Source organism: Rutidosis leptorrhynchoides, chromosome 2 (assembly GCF_046630445.1).
Source record: "Rutidosis leptorrhynchoides isolate AG116_Rl617_1_P2 chromosome 2, CSIRO_AGI_Rlap_v1, whole genome shotgun sequence".
NCBI lineage: Eukaryota > Viridiplantae > Streptophyta > Magnoliopsida > Asterales > Asteraceae > Rutidosis > Rutidosis leptorrhynchoides.
In genome coordinates this window covers 431,628,215-431,654,790 of record NC_092334.1, presented here as the reverse complement: position 1 = coordinate 431,654,790, position 26,576 = coordinate 431,628,215, and the positions used below count along the sequence as shown (strand labels likewise).

At 31.6% G+C, this 26,576-nt stretch overlaps 1 protein-coding gene across 1 annotated transcript; it reads right to left on the bottom strand.

Annotated features, from left to right (window-relative positions):
* Window positions 1-1,230: 1,230 nt before the first annotated feature.
* On the bottom strand, window positions 1,231-4,487 carry LOC139889219 (uncharacterized). Its single transcript, XM_071872183.1, has 10 exons — window positions 4,311-4,487; window positions 3,080-3,353; window positions 2,905-2,992; window positions 2,688-2,812; window positions 2,519-2,606; window positions 2,317-2,434; window positions 2,086-2,228; window positions 1,843-1,963; window positions 1,466-1,773; window positions 1,231-1,318 (listed from the first exon to the last, which is right to left on the bottom strand). The coding sequence occupies exons 1-10, from the start codon at window positions 4,485-4,487 to the stop codon at window positions 1,231-1,233; spliced, it is 1,530 nt and encodes a 509-aa protein (XP_071728284.1).
* Between the last annotated feature and the right edge of the window lie 22,089 nt (window positions 4,488-26,576).

Sequence of the window (26,576 nt, the reverse complement as noted above, 5' to 3'; positions counted from 1 at the left end):
TCAACCAAGGTTTGATCTTTAAGTAAAGTAAACTTTAAGTTTACTTCAAGAACTACAAGTATGAATTTAACAACTATGAACTTACAACCTTTGAAACAATAAATGTAGAATCATAAACTAGTAAGTTTATGTTCTTGTGTTCTTGAAAATACAAGATAATAGAAGAATCAAAACTAGAAAGTTAGATTCTTGAAAGCTAGTAAGTAACTACAACTAGTAAGTAACAATTAACAACAAGTAATCAAACAAGCAAGTAATAAAAGATGATGATGATGATGATGATTATGTACTTCATGGCTACGGTTTTGGGACAAGAAAGAAGAGGGAAAGAGTCTTCAAATTTCTTACCAAAACTAGAGAGAAAATAGAGGAAAGTTGAGAGGTTTTCAAGTGTGTGTTTTTGAGAGAGTAAATAAAGAGTGAAAGTAATGAGAAAATGAATTCAAAACCCCCTTATTGCCATCCCAAACCTACGGCCAGCAGCCTCAAGGGGAGAGGGAGAAGATTCAATGGTTCCAAGCATGTAAAGAGGTTAAAAGTTGGTTAATAGAATAGGTTACATGGGGATTATAAGGTAAATAGATTCCTATTGATCAAAACAACTAGTTACATGTTCTAAGTAGTACTTACAAGGAAGAGTGGGCTAACTAAGTCCACTAATAATGTAGGGTGGGCTTACAAGTCTTAATTCATGAGTCCATTATCTTTAAACAAGCCCAAGTCCAACTAATAACAAGTTAAACCAATTAAAGCCCAAGTAATTAACTAATAGCCATAGTTAATCAAAATGATTAATAAACCTTAATCATGAATGCAAATAATATCTAGAAATATTATTCGTGAAGTTTCGTGTGTCACAAAGACGTTTCGGGCACTTAAAAGTCAAGTACGGGCAGTCAAGGCAATATGTAAATGTAATAACGTACATTCGTTTAATCACGCGTATTAATAATAATAATTATTAATAAATAAATGTTGGAAATTCCAGGGTCGTTACACAAATGATGTGATTGTAATGCATTTAAAAATCAACCAACACAACACAAACATAATGAAAATGAAGGCTGCTGATGTATAAGCAAAAATTGCTTTTATTGATGTAGTATATTATTATAAGTAGCATGGAAACAAAACAAAAACAAATGAAAACCAAAAAGTGTCTTAGAAAACCAACATGGAAATTTTAAAAGTCAATAGGCTGACCCTTTTTATTTATCACTAAAAAACAACCTATGCATTGGTACAAACGCTAGTCTTGGGATTTGTGTCATCTCCAGCTATCCCATCCTCATCTTCAGTGTCACTTGTAACAACAAACCTGCGGGGGAGCATAATGGTGTATATAAGAATAACGATGGTGTATGAAGGTGGCAAACATAAAAGATAAGAATTTTAGTTGTGCGTGTAGGTCTGTTGCAATACATGTAAGTGTACTATGTGAATACAAATATAATTAACATCTTACTTGTGACGGGTGACACGCTCTACAACCTTCGAAGGTGTAGGAACTTCTACGGTTCTCTTTGTGGCTTTTGCTGTTGAGGGCGAAGGGCCGACCAGTTTCGAAGCTTTGTCAACGATTGTAGGACCCAAATCGTCTTCCAAATCGTCAGTGGGTGGGTTCTCGGGAGCAATTTCATGGGGGTACACTTTAACACAGTTGAAAGTCTCATATGGCCCGTGCTCAAAATAGGATATTGTCTTCAACAAAACCACTTGCTTGGTATTCAGGAGATTAGCGAGCGCATTCGGCAACACCGTGTTGCAAGTCTCCTAATCCACAACACGTCAGCAAACCAAACAACTATTAACGTGTGAAGTTTATTAAAAATAGAGGCTTACCATGTCTAGCTCGAGCAACAGCCTCGCTGCAGTAGTCTTGGTCAGTTCCTCAGCTGTATCATCGAAAAGAACAATAACTGCGGACGCAGTTCCATCTGTGACATCACATTCCACACGAAACCTGAAACATTTAAATGCGTGTGACAAACCCTTTGGTAGAAAGGCATCTCAGGTGGTTAAGCATGACATTTGTAAAGGCTGCTATCGTGGAAGTGAATACCTTGTTAGTGGCTCTGGAACAACATCGCTGCACGACGCACACCAGTGTTGGTTATGCTTTCGTGAGAGCCCCTTCCGTGCCTTACAGACATTGCAAGTGTTGTAGTACCAGCTGTTTTTAGGCGGATGTTTGTGATCTCAACTCTGCACTTGAACACATCATCCGACTATAATGAAATGATAAAAACCAAACAGAATTAGTTGTACATTTTAGTTGATAAGAGAAGGTGAGGTCGTCGGTGCAGTCATACTTACGATGTGCTTTTTCCCCTTCCAAACCATTGCAAACAGCTCAGAAAGTGTTCCTTCTTTTGATGGTGGAAGCTGCCACACTGAAGAAGTGTCTTCCACGTCGGCTGGGAGTTCAACGCCACTGCAAGAAGCACGGTGGGAAATTTTTTGGAACAAAACAGTGTATAATGTGAATATTACATATTAGTATTAGTGCGGACCAAACCTAATTTTCTCTAGGAACTTCACAAGCGTCGGAATCTGAATGTCATTGATAATTTGGGTGGCGGAGGTGCTCGAGAGAGATAGGTTGCCTGGAAATAGCAAAAACTCAGTGATACAAACAGGGCATAAATGAATCGAATTAATTGATATAGGCTATGTTCAGAGGGTACCGTTAAAGGTCTTTTTGAATGATACGGAGGTTAGAATGATGCAATATAAAGTATTAGCAGTAGGCATCTTCTCCACAAAAGACGGACCTAAGGTTCCCCAAAGTGAGGTTTTCATTCTTCGACCCCTATGGAAAAGTAAAAGAGTAGAAACAAATGTACAGATAGCTATTGATAGATGGGAAAAGTAGAGAGTTTTAAAGTTTAGATTGTTGTACACCTTTCATTAGCAAGGTCAAATTCTAGATTGACCGCCCCTGATTTCTGTGTTTGGGGCTCCCCGACGTTAATGACACGCCCAACTACGTCTACAGCAATTAGAGTCCACTTTTTCAGTAAGTGACAACAACAATAAATTGTAGGTAAAGTACTGGGCAAGGGTAATTAAGTTATACCAATCACGTATTTGCCAGAAGTGAGTTCCATGTCTTCCATTTCAACGCAGCTGAAGGGATGACGGACAAACAAAGCTTCCTCACGTGCGGGCTGTTTTCTTAGGAATGTGGAACCGGTGAACTGAATGAGTAGCTTGTTATCCTTCATAGTACGGTACTCAACTTTATTGCGCACCACATCAAAGTGGTTGAGCAAGTAGATGGATCCCTCCTTCAATCGAGGGATGAAATGGTGAGCAACATTGCTCTTAGCGGTCAACTGGATTACATCGCCCTGCATCACATGAAAGGGAATTCATTAGTATACCTGATACCAAGCGACGGTCAAATATGGGAACAATTAGCGGTTTCAAAAATACAAAGAAGCAGGGTAGTTTGGAGGGTGAGGAGCAGCAAGAATGTTTTTCTAAAATGCCACAAAAACCATAGCCACTCTTTATGTGGAAGTAAATAGGAGACATTTATGTGAGGAACAATGTACGGAACCTACATGTTAAAAACTTGGGATACAGAGTAGTGTAACACATGACAATAAAGGAGCGGATTCAGAAAATTAGAGAATTAGGGTAAGTTGGAGAATTAGGGTTTACGAAAGTGTAATGCCTAAATTGCATACAATGTTGCTCCTATTTAAATGACTACTTATCATTACAGGTAAATAAGAAACATAAGTGTGAGATACCTTCTAAATACAATTATAGCAAAAGTGTTGCACACAGCCTAAAAACCAATATTCATAACCTTTATTTGTGGGTAAATACCTTCTAAATACAGCTATTGCCAAAGTGTGACACACAACCTAAAAACCAATATCTATGACCTTTATTTAGGTTCAAACGGTCTAATAGGAAACACGGTCGAAAGTAAAGCACTGAATAAATATGAGGAATAGTGCACTATGAAACACTATCATTTTTTGAAAAATATATTTGACTTCTGTTTATGAATAAAACCTGTAATAGGATATAGTTTTGACCAATAGTGTATAAATATCATTCACCTATTTGAACCTCATCCGGTAATTACATATTCTGTTAGAACTAAGCACATGGCTAATTCAACAAAAATAGCCAATTTAAATGCAAATCCAAAGTTAATTTGTTGACCTGTTATAAATATCATTCACCTATTTGAACCTCATCCGGTAATTACATATTCTTTTAGAACTAAGCACATAATAATTCAACAAAATTAGCCAATGTAAATGCAAATCAAAAGTTAATTTGTCGACCTGTTCATCGGAAGCGATGAAGTCTGTGCTCAGATACGTGCCGTAGGCGGTATACGTATCCCAACTTCTACATATCATGAGTTTCACCTCCGCTTCCTTGCCAATTTCGAGCTGCCTAAAAAAGGCGTATGCTTTTCTCTCAACACTGCCGGCGGATGTTTCTTTAGCATGTGCCATTGTAATATTATTAATTTAATACTCTGTTGCAGTTGATATTGAACACAATACTGAGTGACCTTGAAATTTATACCCATCCCAAACATCTATCTAGTAATGCAGCAAACAAATGTCCTCTTCAACAGCCGAATTGAATTAAAATATTCAATTGGACAAACGAAGGGATCTACAACAGGCACATTCAATTCAGATATTGAATTGGAGTAATAGTAAACAGAGTAACTGTCCAACTTTTTAGCAAACCAAAAATCTTGAATTAAAATTGACTGTAATATAGGAATTGAATTGGGTTCGCGTTGGGAAAAATGGGCTTACAGGATACAGATCTGGGAAGAAGGGAGGTGGCCGATTGAATTAGGGGGAAGGTAGGGTTCATGCAGGAGATGCAATTGCATATCCGTCCACCATGATTCTGGAATTCAAGTCGATTAGGGATAAGAAACGATGAAGAAATAGAATAGTGGCCAGTAGCGGGATATAAGGATTTAATTAAATAAATTTATCTTTTTTAAATGTAATTTAGAAGCCTTTTTATGTATGAATTGAATTTTTTTATATATATTAATATAGTAATATAGTAAACGTATTAAAATTGCAATTGTAGGAATAATTAGCATGGAATTAAATAGGCTGATTTATGACACAGGGTGTCACTTTTTAGGTGGTAATAGATATAGATGATTGTGAAATTCTATATTTGATTTGATTTTATATATATGTTTAATGTTTAAAACTTATCAAATAAGGAGCTAAAATGAAAGGTGTTCAAAAGAACTAACATCTGTATCTATCTATATTCTATATTAAATATTTAAATATAAATAATAATAATAATTTTGACAAACTCGAATTAATTAAATGCAGCTTAACATAAACTGAATATGCATATGTTAACAAAACACATTATATATATAAATATTATATGTATATTTTCTATATACTAATTTACAAGAGTAATAATATTTCATTCTACAATTGTCCTTAAATATTTTGAGGATCTCTAGGGTCTTAAAACTAATCTAAGCAAAAGTTGTTGACGTGTGTCCTACACCTACTTTTATTATACTAAACTTAACCAATTTAACACACGAATATACGCAACTTCCTGATCAATGTAGTAAAGAAGCTAGTAATCACAAGTTCGTCGACAGAGAGCAAAGTGTTTAAGATTGAACTAACTAATAATTATCCTATGAATTTGGGGGATTTTTATTTGTATTAAAGTAAATTAAAACAGTAGCAGAGATAAACTAACGAATTAACCAGATAAGGAGAAGCCATGTCCACTTTAATGCTCAACAAATAACAATGATTGTTCTTTTATTAAATTCGTTATTAAAGGTGTAGGTAATTAGTTCATATCGGTCTCACGAAATCAATGAACCAAAGGCATAATGAATTCAATTAACTCACATTAATTATCATTCAGAGGTCCAAATTACCATGTAAAATTAAACGAGACTTTCTTTTGAATAAACTCACATAAAACCTAGACTATCGGGATCACTCGGAATAGCCTACACGATTATGTTATCACAATATCAATTTAATCACCAATTGCACTCACATACAATTGTCTAGATCTAAAAGATGAAGTATAAGCTATGAATATTGATAAACTCACATAAGACCATTCTCTATGCAAAGTTAGAATGTTGTGATGTTATGGTGTTGTGGAGGGGATTTTCGCTGATGTGGCATTGTTGTGGAATTGAGAGAGCTGTGGTAAATGTATTCTTGTGCTGTTGTGGGTTGCTGATGTGGCAAGTATTTTTCATTTTTTGATTTTAATTACATATTTATATAAAATAAAAGTAAAAAATAATGACATATATTAAATATTTGTTACATAATATTAAAAGACTAAAGTAAATATTACATACTATTAAAATGCTTAAAAATAAAAAATGACTTATATTAAAATTTTAATTAACGCTACGAAAGTTTATTGGCAAGCTCCAAATGTTCCCGGTAAGGTCTTCGCGCAGTCTGTTGTGCACTCTGCGATCTCGTATCTCTCTATTAATCGTATCCCAATCTCTTGATCTATTTCTGATATTCCTTGTCGGACGGTTATTCAATTCGGATTAGCAAACATTGCTTCTTTGATTAAGCTTATTTGAAAACCGTTATCCTCTTGAATCATATTGTGTAACAAAATACAAGTATTCATGTATTCTCTTAATTTATTGAATCTTATTGATCGGGCGGGCATTTCAAAATAGCATATTGTGACGACCCAGAAATTTCCAACAAAATTTAAACTTAATCTTTATATGATTTTGACACGATAAGCAAAGTCTGTAATGTTGAGTCTCAAAAAGTTTTGGAACTATATTCATGTAATCAATTACCCTTTGATTGTGCTCGACGATTCACGAACAATTATATGTAAATCGATATGTACATATATATATATCATAAGATGTACAAATTGAAATGTCCCGTTCATATTGATTATAAACATTCCATATTAATTGATTTCGTTGCGAGGTTTTGATCTCTATATGAGACGTTTTTCAAAGACTGCATTCAATTTTAAAACAAACCATAACCTTTATTTTATCGATAAAGGTTTAAAATTGATAATAAAAAATATAGCGTTTTCACACGACCATTACATAATGGTTTACAATAATATTACACAACAATATATGTCTTCGAATGCAGTTTTCAAACAATATTAAACAAGCATGGACTCCAAATCTTGTTCTTAATTTAGTATGCAACAACAGAAGCTCTTAACAATTACCTGAGAATAAACATGCTTAAAACGTCAACAAAAATGTTGGTGAGTTATAGGTTTAACCTATATATTCATCAATCATAATAATAGACCACAAGATTTCATATTTTCCTTTTTCATAAACATCATCCCATACATAGAGATAAAAATCATTCATATGGTGAACACCTGGTAACCGACATTAACAAGATGCATATAAGAATATCCCCATCATTCCGGGACATCCATCAGACATGATATAAAAACTTGAAGTACTAAAGCATCCGGTACTTTAAATGGGGTTTGTTAGGCCCAATAGATCTATCTTTAGGATTCGCGTCAATTAGAGGTGCACTAATTCTCAAAATTATTGATATTCCCTAATTCTTAGGCTACCAAGCAAAAAAGGGCATATTCGGCTTCGATCATTCACCCATATAATGTAGTTTTGATTTCTTGTGTCTATTTCGTAAAACATTTATAAAACTGCATGTATTCTCATCCCAAAAATATTAAATTTTTAAAAGTGGGACTATAACTCACTTTTACAGATTTTTACTTCGTCGGGAAGTAAAACTTGGCCACTGGTCGATTCACGAACCTATAACAAATATGTACATATATATCAAAGTATGTTCAAAATATATTTACAACATTTTTATTACATTTTAATGATTTGAGTTTGTTAAGTCATCAGTCCTCATTAGTAACCTACAACTAGTTGTCCACAGTTAGATATACAGAAATAAAGCAATATATAATATCTCGAATCAATCCACGACCCAGTGTCTACAAGTCTCAGGCTAGATCACAACTCAAAGTATATATATTATTTTGGAATCAACCTCAACCCTGTATAGCTAACTCAAGCATAACTGCATATAGAGTGTCTCTGGTTGTTCCGAAATATATTATATAGATGGGTCGATATGATATGTTAAAACATTGTATACGTGTCTATGGTATCCCAAGATTACATAATATATGTTAGAATACATGTGTAATACAATATAAGTTAGTTAAGTTATGATTTGTATAGATTTGTTACAAATTTCACGTAGCTACAACAAGCAAAATTATCCAATCTTGTTTTACCCATAACTTCTTCGTTTTAAATCCGTTTTGAGTGATTCGAGTTGCTATGGTTTCATAATGAACTGAAATTTATGAAACTAAATAGAAAAAGTATAAGTTTATAGTCGGAAATACAAGTTACAAGTCGTTTTTGTAGAGGTAGTCATTTCAGTCGAAAGAACGACGACTTGATGACCATTTTGAAAAACATACTTCCACTTTGAGTTTAACCATGATTTTTGGATATAGTTTCATGTTCATAAGAAAAATCATTTTTAGCCCTATACCGAGTTCCATCTTATCGAATATTAAGATGTTTCTCCGATCCTTTGGGTATTTCATTCTTCAAATTTCCCTCTTTTAAAACTCCCTGTTGCGCCTCCTTTATTTGAGTAGTAAGGTTAGTATGAATAATTATATTCATAGCTTTTACTCGTATAGGTTCTCTATCCTTTCTACTCAAGGCATCAGCTACCACATTTGCCTTCCCCGGGGGGTAACGAATCTTAAAATCGTAATCATTCAACAGTTCAATCCACCTACGCTGTCTCATGTTTAGTTGTTTTTGATTAAATATATGTTGGAGACTTTTGTGGTCAGTATATATAATACTTTTGACCCCATATAAGTAGTGCCTCCAAGTCTTTAATGCAAAAACAACAGCGCCCAATTCCAAATCGTGAGTCGTATAATTTTGCTCGTGAATCTTCAATTGTCTGGACGCATAAGCAATTACTTTCGTTCGTTGCATTAATACACAGCCAAGGCCTTGCTTTGAGGCGTCCCAATATATCACAAAATCATCATTCCCTTCAGGCAATGATAATATAGGTGCCGTAGTTAACTTTTTCTTCAACAATTGAAACGCTTTCTCCTGCTCATCCTTCCATTCAAATTTCTTCCCTTTATGCGTTAATGCAGTCAAGGGTTTTGCTATTTTGGAAAAATCTTGGGTGAACCTTCTGTAGTAACCAGCCAGTCCTAAAAATTGGCGTATATGCTTCGGAGTTTTCGGGGTTTTCCACTTTTCAACGATTTCAATCTTTGCTGGATCCACCTGAATACCTTCTTTGTTCACTATGTGTCCGAGGAATTGAACCTATTACAACCAAAATGCACACTTTGAAAACTTAGCGTACAGTTTTTCATTCTGTAACAACTCTAGCACTTTTCTCAAATGTTCTTCGTGCTCTTGGTCATTCTTTGAGTAAATAAGTATGTCATCGATGAAAACAATGACAAACTTGTCAAGGTATGGTCCACACACTCGGTTCATGAGGTCCATGAACACAGCTGGTGCGTTAGTCAACCTAAACGGCATAACCATAAACTCGTAATGACCGTAACGCGTCCTAAAAGCAGTCTTTGGAATATCATCCTCCTTCACCCGCATTTGTTGTTACCCAGAACGTAAATCAATCTTCGAATAAATTGACGAGCCTTGTAGTTGATCAAATAAGTCGTCGATTCTCGGTAGTGGGTAGCGGTTCTTGATGGTAAGTTTGTTCAACTCCCGGTAGTCGATACATAACCAAAATACCATCCTTCTTCTTGAAAAACAAAACAGGAGCTCCCCACGGTGATGAGCTTGGTCGAATGAAACCACGCTCTAAAAGTTCTTGTAATTGACTCTGAAGTTCCTTCATTTCGCTGGGTGCGAGTCTGTATGGAGCACGAGCTATTGGTGCAGCTCCCGGTACAAGGTCTATTTGAAATTCAACAGATCGGTGTGGAGGTAGTCCCGGTAATTCTTTCGAAAATATATCGGGAAATTATTTTACGATGGGAACATCATTGATGTTTTTTTCTTCGGAATTGACTTTCTCGACGTGTGCTAGCACAGCATAGCAACCTTTTCTTATTAGTTTTTGCGCCTTCAGGTTACTAATAAGATTTAACTTCGCCTTGCTCTTTTCTCCGTACACCATTAAGGGTTTTCCTTTTTCTCGTATAATGCGAATTGCATTTTTGTAACAAACGATCTCTGCTTTCACTTCTTTCAACCAGTCCATACCGATTATCACATCAAAACTCCCTAACTCTACTGGTATCAAATCAATCTTAAATGTTTCGCTAACCAGTTTAATTTCTCGATTCTGACATATATTATCTGCCGAAATTAATTTGCCGTTTGCTAATTCGAGTAAAAATTTATTATCCAAAGGCGTCAATGGACAACTTAATTTAGCACAAAAATCTCTACTCATATAACTTCTATCCACACCCGAATCAAATAAAACATAAGCAGATTTATTGTCAACAAGAAACGTACCCGTAATAAGCTCCGGGTCTTCCTGTGCTTCTGTCGTATTAATATTGAAAACTCTTCCGCAGCCCTGCCCATTAGTATTCCCCTGATTCGGGCAATTTCTAATAATATGGCCTAGTTTTCCACATTTATAACAGACTACGTTGGCATTACTTGCTCCGACACTACTTGTTCCGACATTACTCGTTCCGACATTATTTGTTCCTTTAGTTCTATTATACATTGGTCCGTAGACCTCACACTTTATCGCGCTATGACCATTTCTTTTACACCTATTGCAAAATGTTGTGCAGAACCCCGGGTGATACTCTTCACACCTTTGGCATGGTTGTTTCTGATTATTGTTATTGTTGCGGTTGTTATTGTTGTTGGGATGATTATTGTAATTGTTGTTGTTGGGACGTTTGTTGTAGTTGTTGTTGTTGGGATTGTGATTGTTGTTGTTGCGATTTATGTTGCGGTTGTTGGGATAGTTGTTGCGATTGTGGTTGTAATTGTTGTTGTTAAACTGGTGACTCTTGTCACTATTTTCCTCCCACTTCCTCTTGAGTTGTTTCGTGTTGGCTTCTTCGGCCGCCTGCTCTTTAATTCTTCCCTCAATCTGATTTATGATTTTATGAGCCATTCGACTTGCCTTTTGTATGGAATCGGGCTCGTGTCAACTCACATCTTCTTGAATCCATTCTGGTAATCCTTTTACAAACGCGTCGATCTTCTCTTCTTCATCTTCGAACGTTCTCGAACACAATAGGCACAACTCTGTGAATCGTCGTTCATACGTGGTAATGTCGAACCCTTGTGTTCGTAACTCTCTAAGCTCTGCCTTGAGCTTATTGACCTCGTTTCTAGGACGGTACTGCTCGTTCAGCAAGTGCTTGAATGCTGACCACGGTAGTGTGTAAGCAGCATTTTGTCCTACCTGTTCAAGATAGGTATTCCACCACGTTAACGCAGTACCTGTGAAGGTATGCGTGGCGTACTTAACTTTGTCCTCTTCAGTACACTTACTTATGACAAACACCGATTCGACCTTCTCGGTCCACCGTTTTAATCCAATTGGACCCTCGGTTCCATCGAATTCCAGAGGTTTGCAGGCAGTGAATTCTTTGTAGGAGCATCCTACACGATTTCTTGTGGAATTAGTTCCACTGCTAGATCTAGAGTTATTGTTATTTTGTATTGCAGCCTATACTGCGGCTATGTTTGCTGCAAGGAAAACACGGAAATCTTCCTCGCTCATGTTCAAGTTCTGACGAGTCGTCGGTGCCATTTCCTTCAAAAATAGCCAAAATAATTAAGTTAATCATATAGAATTTAAGAGTAGTCAATAGTCTTTCGTAGCATAATATGAACTTATTTATAAAAGCTTTTTCTTCATATTAGCATTTTATAGTTTTAATTCGGGTAGTACCTACCCGTTAAGTTCATACTTAGTAGCTACTATACAATTCAACTACTACGATTCTATATGAAAAACTTTTTACAATAATATTTCGCGTTCAAACTTTTATACAATAATTTACAAACATACAATACCACTATTATACATATAGGATGAAATATAGCACATAATAACTTTAATACGAGGCAGTTGCGAAGACAATTCTAGTTAATACGCAAAGGCAATAAAGACACGTAATTCATAAGTCCAGAAACAAGTCATGCATTCGGGTTTTACTAGTATTATTTCCCATCCTTGGTCTTGTGGAAAATAACCGTTGTGACCGTTAGCTAGACAGCATGTTGTAACGTCGTCAAAAGGACGAGGGTTACGTAATGCCTAACAACCCCGTAACAATCTAAAAACCTTGTCTCTCACCTCAACTACCGATTCCGTCACTTGTGGGAACATTTTATTTAAAAGTTGCAACCCAATGTCCTTTTTCTCAATTTGGTGAGAAGCGAACATTATTAATCCGTAAGCATAACATGCTTCTTTATGTTGCATGTTAGAAGCTCTTTCTAAAGAACGGAGTCCTATGTTGGGATGTGTTGAGTCAAAATAGGTTCGTAACCCGTAGCGTAAAATTGCATCTGGGTTTCCAGCACTAGATGCCTTAAAGAAAACTTGGCGTAACTTAAAGTCTCCCCAATGTGATATAACTCATCTTTCAAAGGAAAGCCTTTTATAAACTAAGGCATGCCTGGAATGTCTTTCAAATGTTCGACAAACTAATTTTGCCGTAAATAATTGTGCTGATGAATTCTGCCCTACTCTAGACAAGATTTCATCAATCATATCTCCTGGTAGGTCTTCTAAAATTTTTGGTTATCTATCCTTAACGTCCATTTTTGTTTTTATACTGTAAAATAAACAAGGATTAGATTCGTAAAATATAATTAACAAACAATACAAGCAATTTTTACATATAACATAAAAATACAAACACACTACAAAACATATATTACACAGCATGATTACAACTCTTTATTCCAACTCACTCGTTTCTTCTTCTTCGGACTTAGTTCGTTTGGCTAATTTCCTAGGGATACATGGTGATCCTCTAATACGAGCCGTCATTTTCACAAATGGTTTAGAAAAACCTGGTGGCCTAGATGTTCCCGGATTATTGTTAAAATCTAAGAAATACGGGCGTTTACGATACACATAAAGTTCATCGGGGTCGGAATCAGGTTTCTCTAGTTTGAAGCCCTTTCCCTTATTATTCTCTTTTGTCTTATTAAATTGAGTTGGGGTAATTTCTATAACATCATCGAAATCCTCGTCGGGATCCGATTCATCAGAAAATTGATAATTTTCCTAATATTTTGCTTCCTTGGCGGAAACACCATTGACCATTTTTAACTTTGGTCCATTGGTTGAGGATCTTCTTTTATTTAATCGTTTTACTATAGGTATTAATATTTCATCCTCCGAAACATCTTCTTCTTCCGGTTCCTCTTCTTCCAGTTCCTCCTCTTCCGGTTCCTCCTCTTCCGGTTCTTCCTCGGGAATTTGTGAATCTTCCCAAAATATATTCGACTCTTCATTATTATTAGGTGAGTCGATGGGATTTGTACTGGAGGTAGACATCTATCACACAATATCAAACACGTTAAGAGATTAATATATCACATAATATTTACATGTTAATAATATATAGTTTCCAACAAAAAGTGTTAAGCAATCGTTTTTAAAGAAAACACGGTCGAAGTCCAGACTCACTAATGCATCCTAACAAACTCGGTAAGACACACTAATGCAATTTTCTGGTTCTCTAAGACCAACGCTCGGATACCAACTGAAATGTCCCATTTATATTGATTATAAACGTTCCATATTAATTGATTTCGTTGCGAGGTTTTGACCTCTATATGAGAAGTTTTTCAAAGACTGCATTCGATTTTAAAACAAACCATAACCTTTATTTTATCGATAAAGGTTTAAAATTGATAATAAAAAATATAGCGTTTTCAAACGACCATTACATAATGGTTTACAATAATATTACACAACAATATATGTTTTCAAATGCAGTTTTCAAACAATATTAAACAAGCATTGACTCCAAATCTTGTCCTTAATTTAGTATGCAACAGCGGAAGCTCTTAACAATTATCTGAGAATAAACATGCTTAAAACATCAACAAAAATGTTGGTGAGTTATAGGTTTAACCTATATATTTATCAATCATAATAATAGACCACAAGATTTCATATTTTCCTTTTTCATAAACATCATCCCATACATAGAGATAAAAATCATTCATATGGTGAACACCTGGTAACCGACATTAACAAGATGCATATAAGAATATCCCCATCATTCCGGGACATCCATCGGACATGATATAAAAACTCAAAGTAATAAAGCATCCGGTACTTTGGATGGAGTTTGTTAGGCCCAATAGATCAATCTTTAGGATTCGCGTCAATTAGGGGTGCATTAATTCTCAAAATTAGTGATGTTCCCTAATTCTTAGGCTACCAAGCAAAAAGGGGAATATTCGGCTTCGATCATTCACCCATATAATGTAGTTTTGATTTCTTGTGTCTATTTCGTAAAACATTTATAAAACTGCATGTATTCTCATCCCAAAAATATTAAATTTTTAAAAGTGGGACTATAACCCACCTTTATAGATTTTTACTTCGTCGGGAAGTAAAACTTGGCCACTAGTCGATTCATGAACCTATAACAAATATGTACATATATATCAAAGTATGTTCAAAATATATTTACAACATTTTTATTACATTTTAATGATTTGAGTTTGTTAAGTCAGCAGTCCTCGTTAGTAACCTACAACTAGTTGTCCACAGTTAGATGTACAGAAATAAAGCAATATATAATATATCGAATCAATCCACGACCCAGTGTCTACAAGTCTCAGGCTAGATCAAAACTCAAAGTATATATATTATTTTGGAATCAACCTCAACCCTGTATAGCTAACTCAAGCATTACTGCATATAGAGTGTCTATGGTTGTTCCGAAATATATTATATAAATGGGTCGATATGATATGTCAAAATATTGTATACGTGTCTATGGTATCCCAAGATTACATAATATATGTTAGAATACATGTGTATTACAATATAAGTTAGTTAAGTTATGATTTGTATAGATTTGTTACAAATTTCACGTAGCTACAACAAGCAAAATTATCCAATCTTGTTTTACCCATAACTTCTTTGTTTTAAATCCGTTTTGAGTGATTCGAGTTGCTATGGTTTCATAATGAACTGAAATTTATGAAACTAAACAGAAAAAGTATAAGTTTATAGTTGGAAATACAAGTTACAAGTCGTTTTTGTAGAGGTAGTCATTTCAGTCGAAAGAACGATGTCTTGATGACCATTTTGAAAAAACATACTTCCACTTTGAGTTTAACCATGATTTTTGGATATAGTTTCATGTTCATAAGAAAAATCATTTTCCCAGAAGTATAGCTTTTAAATCAAAGTTTATCATAGTTTTTAATTATCCAAACCAAAACAGCCCCGGTTTCGCTACGACGGCGTATGTCCAGTTTTACGGTGTTCTTCGTGTTTCCATGTTTTAAATCATTAAGTTAGCATATCATATAGATATAGAACATGTGTTTAGTTGATTTTAAAAGTTAAGTTATAAGGATTAACTTTGTTTGCGAACAAGTTTAGAATTAACTAAACTATGTTCTAGTGATTACAAGTTTAAATCTTCGAATACGATAGTTATATATATATGAATCGAATGATGTTATGAACATCATTACTACCTCAAGTTTAGTAGGTAAATCTACTGGAAGTGACAAGAAATGATCTAGCTTCAAAGGATCCTTGGATGGCTTGAAAGTTCTTGAAGTAGAATCATGACACGAAAACAAGTTCAAGTAAGATTTCTACTCGAATTAAGATAGTTATAGTTATAGAAATTGAATCAAAGTTTGGATATGAGTTTTACCTTGAATAATAAAGATAACCTACTATAAATAACAAAGGTTTCTTGATCTTATATGATTACCTGGAATGGATTAGAAAGCTTGGAAGTATACTTGCAAACTTGAAAGGATTTTCGAAGTGTTCTTGAAGTGTTCTTCCTATGATGATTATAGCTTGATTCTTGAAGTAGTTTTTGATGAAAATGATGATTTGGTTACTGGAAAAATTCGTTCATAGGAGTATGTGTGTGTTGAGAGAGAATTAGAAAGGAAAATGGAAATGAAATGAAGTGAATGGTGAGTGGTGAGTGGGGTTAAAAGGAGTTCTTGTTAGTTGACTAGTTCATGGTAGATGTTAAAATTGATTAGTCATGCATGACATAATTAAGAGTGGAATCCCATGCTAGTTCCTATTGGTATATACCCCTAGTAAGTATGTCTAGAAGCTGGGTATAATACGAGTACGAAGACTGAATGAATACGAGTAGAATTGTTGACGAAAATGAATGGGAATGCAATTGTAAGCATTTTTGTTAAGTATGAGTGTTTTGATATATGTCTTGAAGTCTTTCAAAAGTGTATTAATATATCTTAATACACTACATGTATATACATTTTAACTGAGTCGTTAAGTCACCGTTAGTCGTTACATGTAAGTGTTGTCTTGAAACTTTTAAGTTAACGATCTCATTAAATGTAGTTAACCCATTGTTTATTATATATAATGAGATGTTAAATTATCATATTATCATGATAACATGGTGTATGAATATATCTTGATACAATATATATATATATATATATATATATATATATATATATATATATATATATATATATATATATATATATATATATATATATATATATATATATATATATATATATATATATTAAAACATCGTTACAACGATAATCGTTACATATATAACTCGTTTCGAAACTCTTAAGTTAGTAGTCTTGTTTTACATATGAAGTTCATTGTTAACACACTTAATGATATATTTAATTATCATTTTATCATGTTAAACATAGGGTATCAATATCTTAATATGATTCGTATGTATTTAGTAAGACGTTGTTATAACGATAATCGTTATATATATCGTTTCGAGTTTCTTAATTCAATAGTCTCATTTTTATGTATATAACTCATTGTTAATATACTTAGTGTGATACTTACTTATGATAATTCTCATGTTAACTATATATATATATCCATATATATCATCATGTAGTTGTTACAAGTTTAAATGTTCGTGAATCGCCAGTCAACTTGGGTGATCAATTGACTACATAAACTCATTTCAATTAATCAAGTCTTAACAAGTTTGATTGCTTAACATGTTGGAAACATTTAATCATGTAAATATCAATTTCATTTAATATATATAAATATGGAAAAGTTCGGGTCACTACACAAATTAATATATTTCTAAACGAAAATATATGTATATTTTACAATGTTATAAAATATAATATTAACTTAGATATAAAATGTCTTGATTTAAAAATACTATTAATTATATTGTAGTAAATAACGAAAAGACGATTTAAAGAAGCAAATGACCAAAATATTAAAATGTATAAGTTACATTTCAAATAAGATAATTTATTTGCAAATAAGTCTAATTATTGATAAAGGTACTTATCGCGAACCGTAAATTACAAGATATTTAAGTGTACGAAAAGACGTTCGAGAAACTGGAACCGAGACATAAACTGGGCGTAAATGTAAGAGACAGCGGAGCTAAAATTACCAGTCAACTATGCACAAGAATATAATATAATATATATATAATTATATATATTATATATATTTAATTAATTATGTCGACAAGCTAGTGAACAAAAAATATCTGAGCTGGAAATGCGCACCTTCGCAATCGCGGAGCTGTAAGGCATAAACGCTTCGCGATAGCGGAGCCGTCTGTCTCACAAATGCCTATAAAAGCCAGTCTTGTTCTGCCGATTTATGTACACCAATTCAATCTCTTTCTTTCTCTCGATATGCATATTTATATTATAATTTTAATTTTAATTTAAGTTTAATAATAATAAGGTATATACGAGGGTGTTTTAAATCGGGTTTCAAACAGTTTTAAACTAAGAAAATATTGGGTATTATTCGGGGTATTGTTCGTGAATCCAAGACCAACCATACAGTCATCTACTATCTTTACGTCTACGTACTTTCCTGCAATATTGAATCACAATATTGATACGTGAGCATTCATATCTTATCTTTTATATATTAATAGTGTATCCATGTCTAGTGCTCGAGTATATATGTTTATGCATGCTTGTATGCTTTAAATTTGTCATTAGATAGTTTATGATGAATCACGAATTTGATATATTTTCTACTGATATAAAGTATATGATATGCATGTCATTGGAAAGCTATCGAAAAATTAATAATTTTTCATTTAGAAATCGCGTGATTTCGATAAACGGATTAAAATATATGGTCAACTGAATTATGTTTGACGTTAATTGAAATTGTGTTTGAAACTGTAAATTAATATTTAAACAACTTGTCTATGAGATTGATAAATTAGATTTTTAGATATTACTAATCGAGTAAATGAATTTCTATATAAGGCACGTCTCGTTTTGTTGAACAATTGTCAAAGTTGACTGTCTTATCATGTTTTAAAGCTTTATAAACACTATAATCTGATTTTACAAGTATTGAAAAACTATGTGAAATAATAAAATATTTTCGATCGCCATGATAATTCAAATATAATATAGCTCCTGAAATAAATAATATTTTGAGTTTTATAAACTATAAATTCGTTCAATTATCAAGACTTATACTATGTTAATATAATAAACATGTATAGATTTAAAGATCATATTGGGTCAGGTTGACTTTTGAGATGACTTTTGTTAACTTTTGCATGTCGGTCTCGAGCATTAGGATTGTGATACACTATGACCTGACCTAGCTTGTTAGACATGTATTGACCAACATATGTTCTCTAGGTTGAGATCTACGGTTATTTTGCATTCCAAGTTTCGGTCACATTTCGGTGAATGACCTTATGTGCTGCTAAGGTGAGTTTCATTTGCTCCCTTTTTAAATGCTTTTTCATTATATATTTTTGGGCTGAGAATACATGCACTTTATTTTAAACACAATGGACACAAGTATATACATAATTCTACACTGAGTTTGAACCTAAAATCCCTTAGATTTGGTAACTAGTAACCGCCGATTATAAAAACTGGTGGGTGCGAGTAGTTATATATGAATCTATAGGGCTTGACATCCCCGTTGTGACGACCCGGAAATTTCCGACCAAATTTAAACTTAACCTTCATATGATTTTGACATGATAAGCAAAGTTTATTTAATCGAATCTCAAAGATTCTGAACTGTTGTTATACATTCAATTAACCTTTGGCCATTCCCGACGATTCACGAACAATTTAATTGTAAATAAATATGTAATTAAATATATATACATATATATAAATGTAAGTATATATGATAATTAAAAATAATAAAATAGAATTTAAATATTTGAATTAAAAATGTAAGATAAGTTATAAAATAATTATGTTGTAATTTAAAAAGAATCTATATATAAATATATTTGATTTGTATGTATATTATAATATGTGTATTGAGTATAAATATTCAATTACATATCATATAATTAGTAACTATGATATAATTGATAAATTGTGATATTAACATATCAAATGTAATTACAAGCTAAAAATAAAATTTGTTACATTAAGAATATTATTTAGAGTAATATTAACCAGTATTAGTTATATTATTATTTTCAATGTACAATATATATATATATATATATATATATATATATATATATATATATATATATATATATATATATATATATATATATATATATATATATATATATATGTGTGTGTGTGTGTGTGTGTGTGTGTGTGTGTGTGTGTGTGTGAAATTGATACATTTGATTAATTACATTTTTATTAATATTATTATCATTGTTAATAACATTATTGTTATAACTAATAGTAAAATTTTAATTTTAGTTATTATAATTATTAGATATTATTATTAAAATATATAAAAAAATCTAATACTAATTATGATATAATACATATTATATAATTATATTACATGATCTATAATATGTAAATATTAATATATTAAAAATAGTTGTTATAATAATATTGTAATTTCTTTTAAAATTAATACAATACTAGTGTCATTAATATCATTATTTTAAAAATTATAATATATAAATATGAAATTTGATATTATTATTACTAATATCAATACTAATATAATTAGTAATATTATCATATCATTAATAACACTAGTATTATCAATTTCATTAAAATCTTATTATGGTGATTTATTATTATTACTACTTTTATTATTATTATTATTATTATTATTATTATTATTATTATTATTATTAACTTTATTATTAATGAATATCATTATTGTTAATAACAATATTAACATATAATTATTTAAAAAAAATATTATTATTAATATTAATATTAATATTCTTATAATTATTATTTATAGAAAATAATACAATATATTAATATTATCATAAGAAATATCATTTTATCTTTATAACTATTATTATCAGTATTAATAATTATTATTTTTATTTATATAATTATTAATAGTATTAATATTATTAATATTAATCTACTTAATTATTTATACCAAAGATATATAGATCGAGTAAATAAAGGGAATCAGTTCACGTTCCAATCAATTCGTACTAAACTTTGTTTCCTGTCTATAATAATGTTAAATGTCGGATTCAAGCTACAATTCAAAACAAATTCTGTTAGGAGTACCTATCTTCTTTTATTTTTTTAGTTTATTTACTGTCCTTTTAACTTTGGCCGAATAATTACGATTGATCACAAGAATTTCTATATAAATCGATCCATATTAGTGTTAAAGGAATCATACCGCTTTCCATATTCAATTATCACCTTCATTAAATTTTATTTGATTAAATTTTAAAAAAATCGATGAGCAAAACTTTCGCCTGCCCTGTTCTTGATTAGATTTTCAAACAACTCAATTTCTTAAAGAATTTCAAAAACTAGATATGCAGAGTTATTAGGAATTCCATGTTAAAACTTTCTGAAAAGTCCCAAATCCCAATTCGTAATATCAAATGCGAATTCTTGAGTCAAACTTTTAAACTCAAAAAGTCAACTTTGTGTTCATCACTAAATTCGAATCTGTTTTCAAGCTTTTGTTGAAATTAACGATTCATATAGTTTCTAGAAGGGAAATGCAAACTTTTTCATGTTATGATCGTGGTCTATTACAGTCTCTAAAATTGAAATTGAATTGAAGTTCATACGTCTTTATTTACTTCTGTCTCAGCTATTTTGATTTAAATACTCCTGTTTTAAACAATTTAATCGATCTCTAAAAGTTCTGTGTCAATTGTAAACTCTAAATTAATGAATGGATTAGCTATTAAGTTAGTTTGATCTTTAATCAATTTAATGAGGAAGAAGATGAACAAATAAAATACGAGTATTATATATATTTCGGTTCAGTATTAAATCAGATAATAGAGTACAGCAGAATGGTTATGAGGGTATACGGGTGAGCGGGAGGTTGCGGTTTCGAGCCCGGGTTTTGGCTATTTTTTTTAAATGGCTTTATAAAGGTAGTTTCTATTTTTAAAATTTATATTATCATTATTATTGTTATTATTATTATTGTTATTATTAATTATTGCTATTATTGCTATGTATTATAATTATTATTAGTATTGTAACTATTATTATTATCATTATCATAATTTAAAGTATTATAACCATTATCATAATTATTATTCTTATAAGTATTATTATTATTATTATTATTATTATTATTATTATTATTATTATTATTATTATTATTATTATTATTATTATTATTAGAATTATTATTACTATCATTAAAATTATTATTATCATCATATTTACAATTGTTATTATCATGACTATCATTATTATTATCATAAGTGTTAGTATTAGCATTACAATTATTATTATTAAAATGATTATCATTATCAATATGGTTATTAATATTATTATGGTTAAGTTAATTATTAGTAATTAGTAATACTATAATAATGAAATTACATATTATTATCATTAGAATGAGTATTATTAACATGACTATAAATATTATTATCATCATTAATATTAATTTTAAGATTATTATTATTATTACCACTAATATGATTATAAGTATTATCATTTATATTATCATGAGTATTATTATTATGTAATTACGAAAATCATTATCATAACTATCATTAACAATAAAATTAATATTTTTATAGTTATTATCACTAATAGAATTATTAACATTATTACTATTCTTAGAAATCTTAAGTATTCTAATTATTATCATACTTAATATTATTTTAATATTACTATAATTACTATTTTCATTAACAAACAAATGATATATATATATATATATATATATATATATATATATATATATATATATATAACAAAACTAATATTTTTATATACAAAATGAATATAAGAAACATATATATATATATATATATATATATATATATATATATATATATATATATATATATATATATATATATATATATATATATATATATATATATAATATGAATATGATATAACTAAGAAATTCACATATAAATAATTGTTCGATTGCAAATATGTGTATTAATATATATACAAATGATATAGGTTCGTGAATCCGAGGCCAACCCTACATTGTTCAGTTGTTCAATATCGTCGTATGTATTTTTACTACAAAATACAGTATAGTGAGTTTCATTTGCTCCCTTTTTAAATGCTTTTGTAATATATATTTTTAGGACTGAGAATACATGCGCTGCTTTTATAAATGTTTTATGAAATAGACACAAGTAATCGAAACTACATTATATGGTTGAATGATCGAAATCGAATATGCCCATTTTTAGTCTGGTAATCTAAGAATTAGGGAACAGACTCTCTAATTGACGCGAATCCTAAAGATAGATTTATGGGCACTAACAAGCCCCAATCAGAGAATTTGAACTGCTTTAGTACTTCGATTTTATCATGTCCGAAGGGAGTCCCGGAATGATGGGGATATTCTATATACATCTTGTTAAGGTAGATTACCAGGTGTTCAATCCATATGAATGATTTCTGTCTCTATGTATGGGACGTATATTTATGAGAAATGGAAATGAAAATCTTGTGGTCTATTAAAATTATGGAAATGATCGATTATGATAAACTAATGAACTCACCAACCTTTTGGTTGACACTTTAAAGTATGTTTATTCTCAGGTATGAAAGAAATCTTCCGTTGTACATTTGCTCATTTTAGAGATATTACTTGGAGTTATTCATGACATATTTCAAAAGACGTTGCATTCGAGTCGTTGAGTTCATCCAGATTATTATTAAGTCAATTATAGATTGGATACATTATGAAATGGTATGCATGCTGTCAACTTTCGATGTAATGAAATTTTATCTTTCAAAAGCGAATGCAATATTTGTAAAATGTATCATTTAGAGGTCAAATACCTCGCAATGTAATCATGTGTTATTGTATTTGTCCTTATGGATTAGGACAGGTCGCTTCATGTGGTATCAGAGCGGTAGTCTTAGCGAACTAGGTCTTGCATTAGTGTATCTAACTGATAGTTGTTTAGATGCGTTAGTGGGTCTGGACTTCGACCGTGTCTGCATGTCAAAAGTTTTGCTTATCATTTAGTGTCGAAAATTATTTTCTTATCATCCTTAAAGTCTAGACACTTCTTACTACCTCTATTGCATAGACAGTGTATAGATAAATTCATATCTTAGCGTATCTGTTATTGTTACCTTTGCCTGACAGTTTCCGTAGATTCCTCCGTAACTTATGGGATTTTAGTATTATATATGCATATGTAAATTATGTATTGCAGGGTACTAATATACATTCTATAATCTATTTCTTATCAAAAATCCTTCATCTAATCGTATGAGATGAATCCCTCAACCAGTTTGAATTCCTCGGATTCCGACAGCTATTCCGATATGGAGTTTCACCTAAGCTCCGAAAGCTGTGTCACTGAAATGGATCAACCAATCAGTCATCTTCAATTCTGGATGAATTGGAGATGGGTTCGTAGTCGACTTAATCAATGGAGACGTGAAGAAGGGTGTCCCTTCCACCAACCGAATTCACCTCTTGGCGATGAACCTGAAACACTTACCGGCGAATCTATCCGCAACACCATTTTCAGCCTCATTTCCAGAGAAGCTCGACACAATTATATTTTATCCACAATTCTAAACCTTATTCATCCGCTCGTCCCGATCAACAATCATCCCGGAATAATGGAAGAAGTCAACGAGCTTCGCGCTCAAGTAATCAATTTGGAAAACGTGGTGCAAAACGTACCAGCTTCAGCAACATCACCGGCACCAGCAGTACCATCAGTAACAGCACCAGTACCATCAACAATCCATACCACAACATCACATTCTGTACCTCCAGCATAATCATCATACTACATGATTGTTCTACATCGATTATTTTTGTTCTACGTATCGTTCTACCTCATCTATCTTCGTTCGACATGGTGATTATGTAATCTCTAATGTTTTAGAGATCATGTATTCTAGTTCTAACGATAAATCAAATGAGTTTCATAGAATATTAACTCATTAAATCCATGATTACATCTGAAGAAAATATATATGTATATATGTTTTCATAAAGATTGTAATTAAAAATTCTTTTGTACAAACTGTTAATGGTGAAAATATTTTAACGGGTAGGTAATACCCGAGGAATATTTAGATTTCACATTAATAAGTTATACTGTACATCCTTCGAATCTGATTCAACAGTAATTTACTATCCTACTTACATCCATAGATATACGAATCCGTTCACCACAGAATAACCATTTTCATTCAATTTCATATTTGGATTTTGACCTATCAGAATCCAACAAGTGGCATAATGAAGAAAATATTGGACAAAATAAAATTTGTTATAAACAAACAAATTAACTATGTAAAATTTTGTTAAGATTCCACGCTAACAAAATCCTTGCTAACTGTTCCTAGCTAACTGCTAATTCCTTATTACATTTTAATTATCGCAATTTATTTTATCGCAATTTAATTCTCGCGATTTTATTTATTGTCATTTAATTTCTGTTATTTATTTTACGCACTTTATTTATCGTCATTTAAATACTGTTAATTACGAATTTTAAATATCGGGACACATATACAAGGTTTTGACATATCATATCGACGCATCTATATATATTATTTGGAATAACCATAGATACTCTATATGCAGTAATGCTCGAGTTAGCTATACAGGGTTGAGGTTGATTCTAAAATAATATATATACTTTGAGTTGTGATCGAGTCTGAGACATGTATACAATGGGTCATGATACGTATTAATTAATTCGAATATTATATATTAAACTACATATGAATTATTGAACTACTAGCATTGGATAATTAAAATGAATTAAAATATTGATTATAACATATGAAACTGAACAATTCTTCAAGTTTGTCACTTGATTTCATCTTAAACCTCGTTTGTATCTTGATGATTACAATCTACGTTCAAACCTTTCATGATTCTTGAAAACACCTCAATCGAGAGGATGAACTAACCGCATCTCATCTACGGAAGGAAAGATTTATGCATATAGCTATGCACCTGAAAACACTTGGAACCTGAGTAAACGTTTAACACGTATCCGTGTCATACCCTTTGGAATTTATTAGCTTAAATAACTTTTCAATCTCTTTTCAAAGTAGACAGTTTTGTCACAGCTCCAGCAAATCAACTTCAATTGTTCATTCGAATAAGCCTTATTATAACGATTATCTTTTCATCATTGTTATCGAGGAATTTTTTATATCTCGCCACATTAGCAGTAAACTTACCAACAACTTCATTGATCTTAAAGCCTCTTCGAAGAATCACTATACTTATTCATTGAAACCCTATCATGTACTCATCTGCATCTTGTAATGGTAGTTGCCATACTAAAAAGCTTGAATCATTATTCTCGAATTTCGCAGTAATTCTACGCCAACAGTTATATATACATATAACGTCTATCTCCAAAACTTACATACTGTGAATGTGAAGTTTCTGAAAAACACCCCAGACTGCGAACTAGTTCTCCGAAATTGGAAAAATACTGATGAAGCAGCAAAAACTATAAACGACCTTAACAGTCGAAAATGGTGATAACGAATAGTATGTTGGCAAAACTCAGATATGTTGGAACTGGAAAATGGATTGAACAAACCATGAAGGAGGCTGTGGACAAATCACAAGGACTAAATTTGTACATAAAGAATCCTGATGATTCTGATTCTGATGAAATCTTTAGCGAATATCTTGCTCCTTAATCGCTCTAAATCATCGTGAATGAATTTCTTCATCACAATTTGATTCTAAAATTCTAAGATATTATCGTATCCTCTATTATAAATATCCTCGATATTTCTGACGATAATTTTCATAACTATCCTTATCTGAAATCATTTATCTCTTCGCGATATCAGTGTTACATCAGAAGGGGAAACTGTTTTAGTTTCTAAATTCCGAAACTTTCAAATTTAAAATATGAATGTTTTTGAA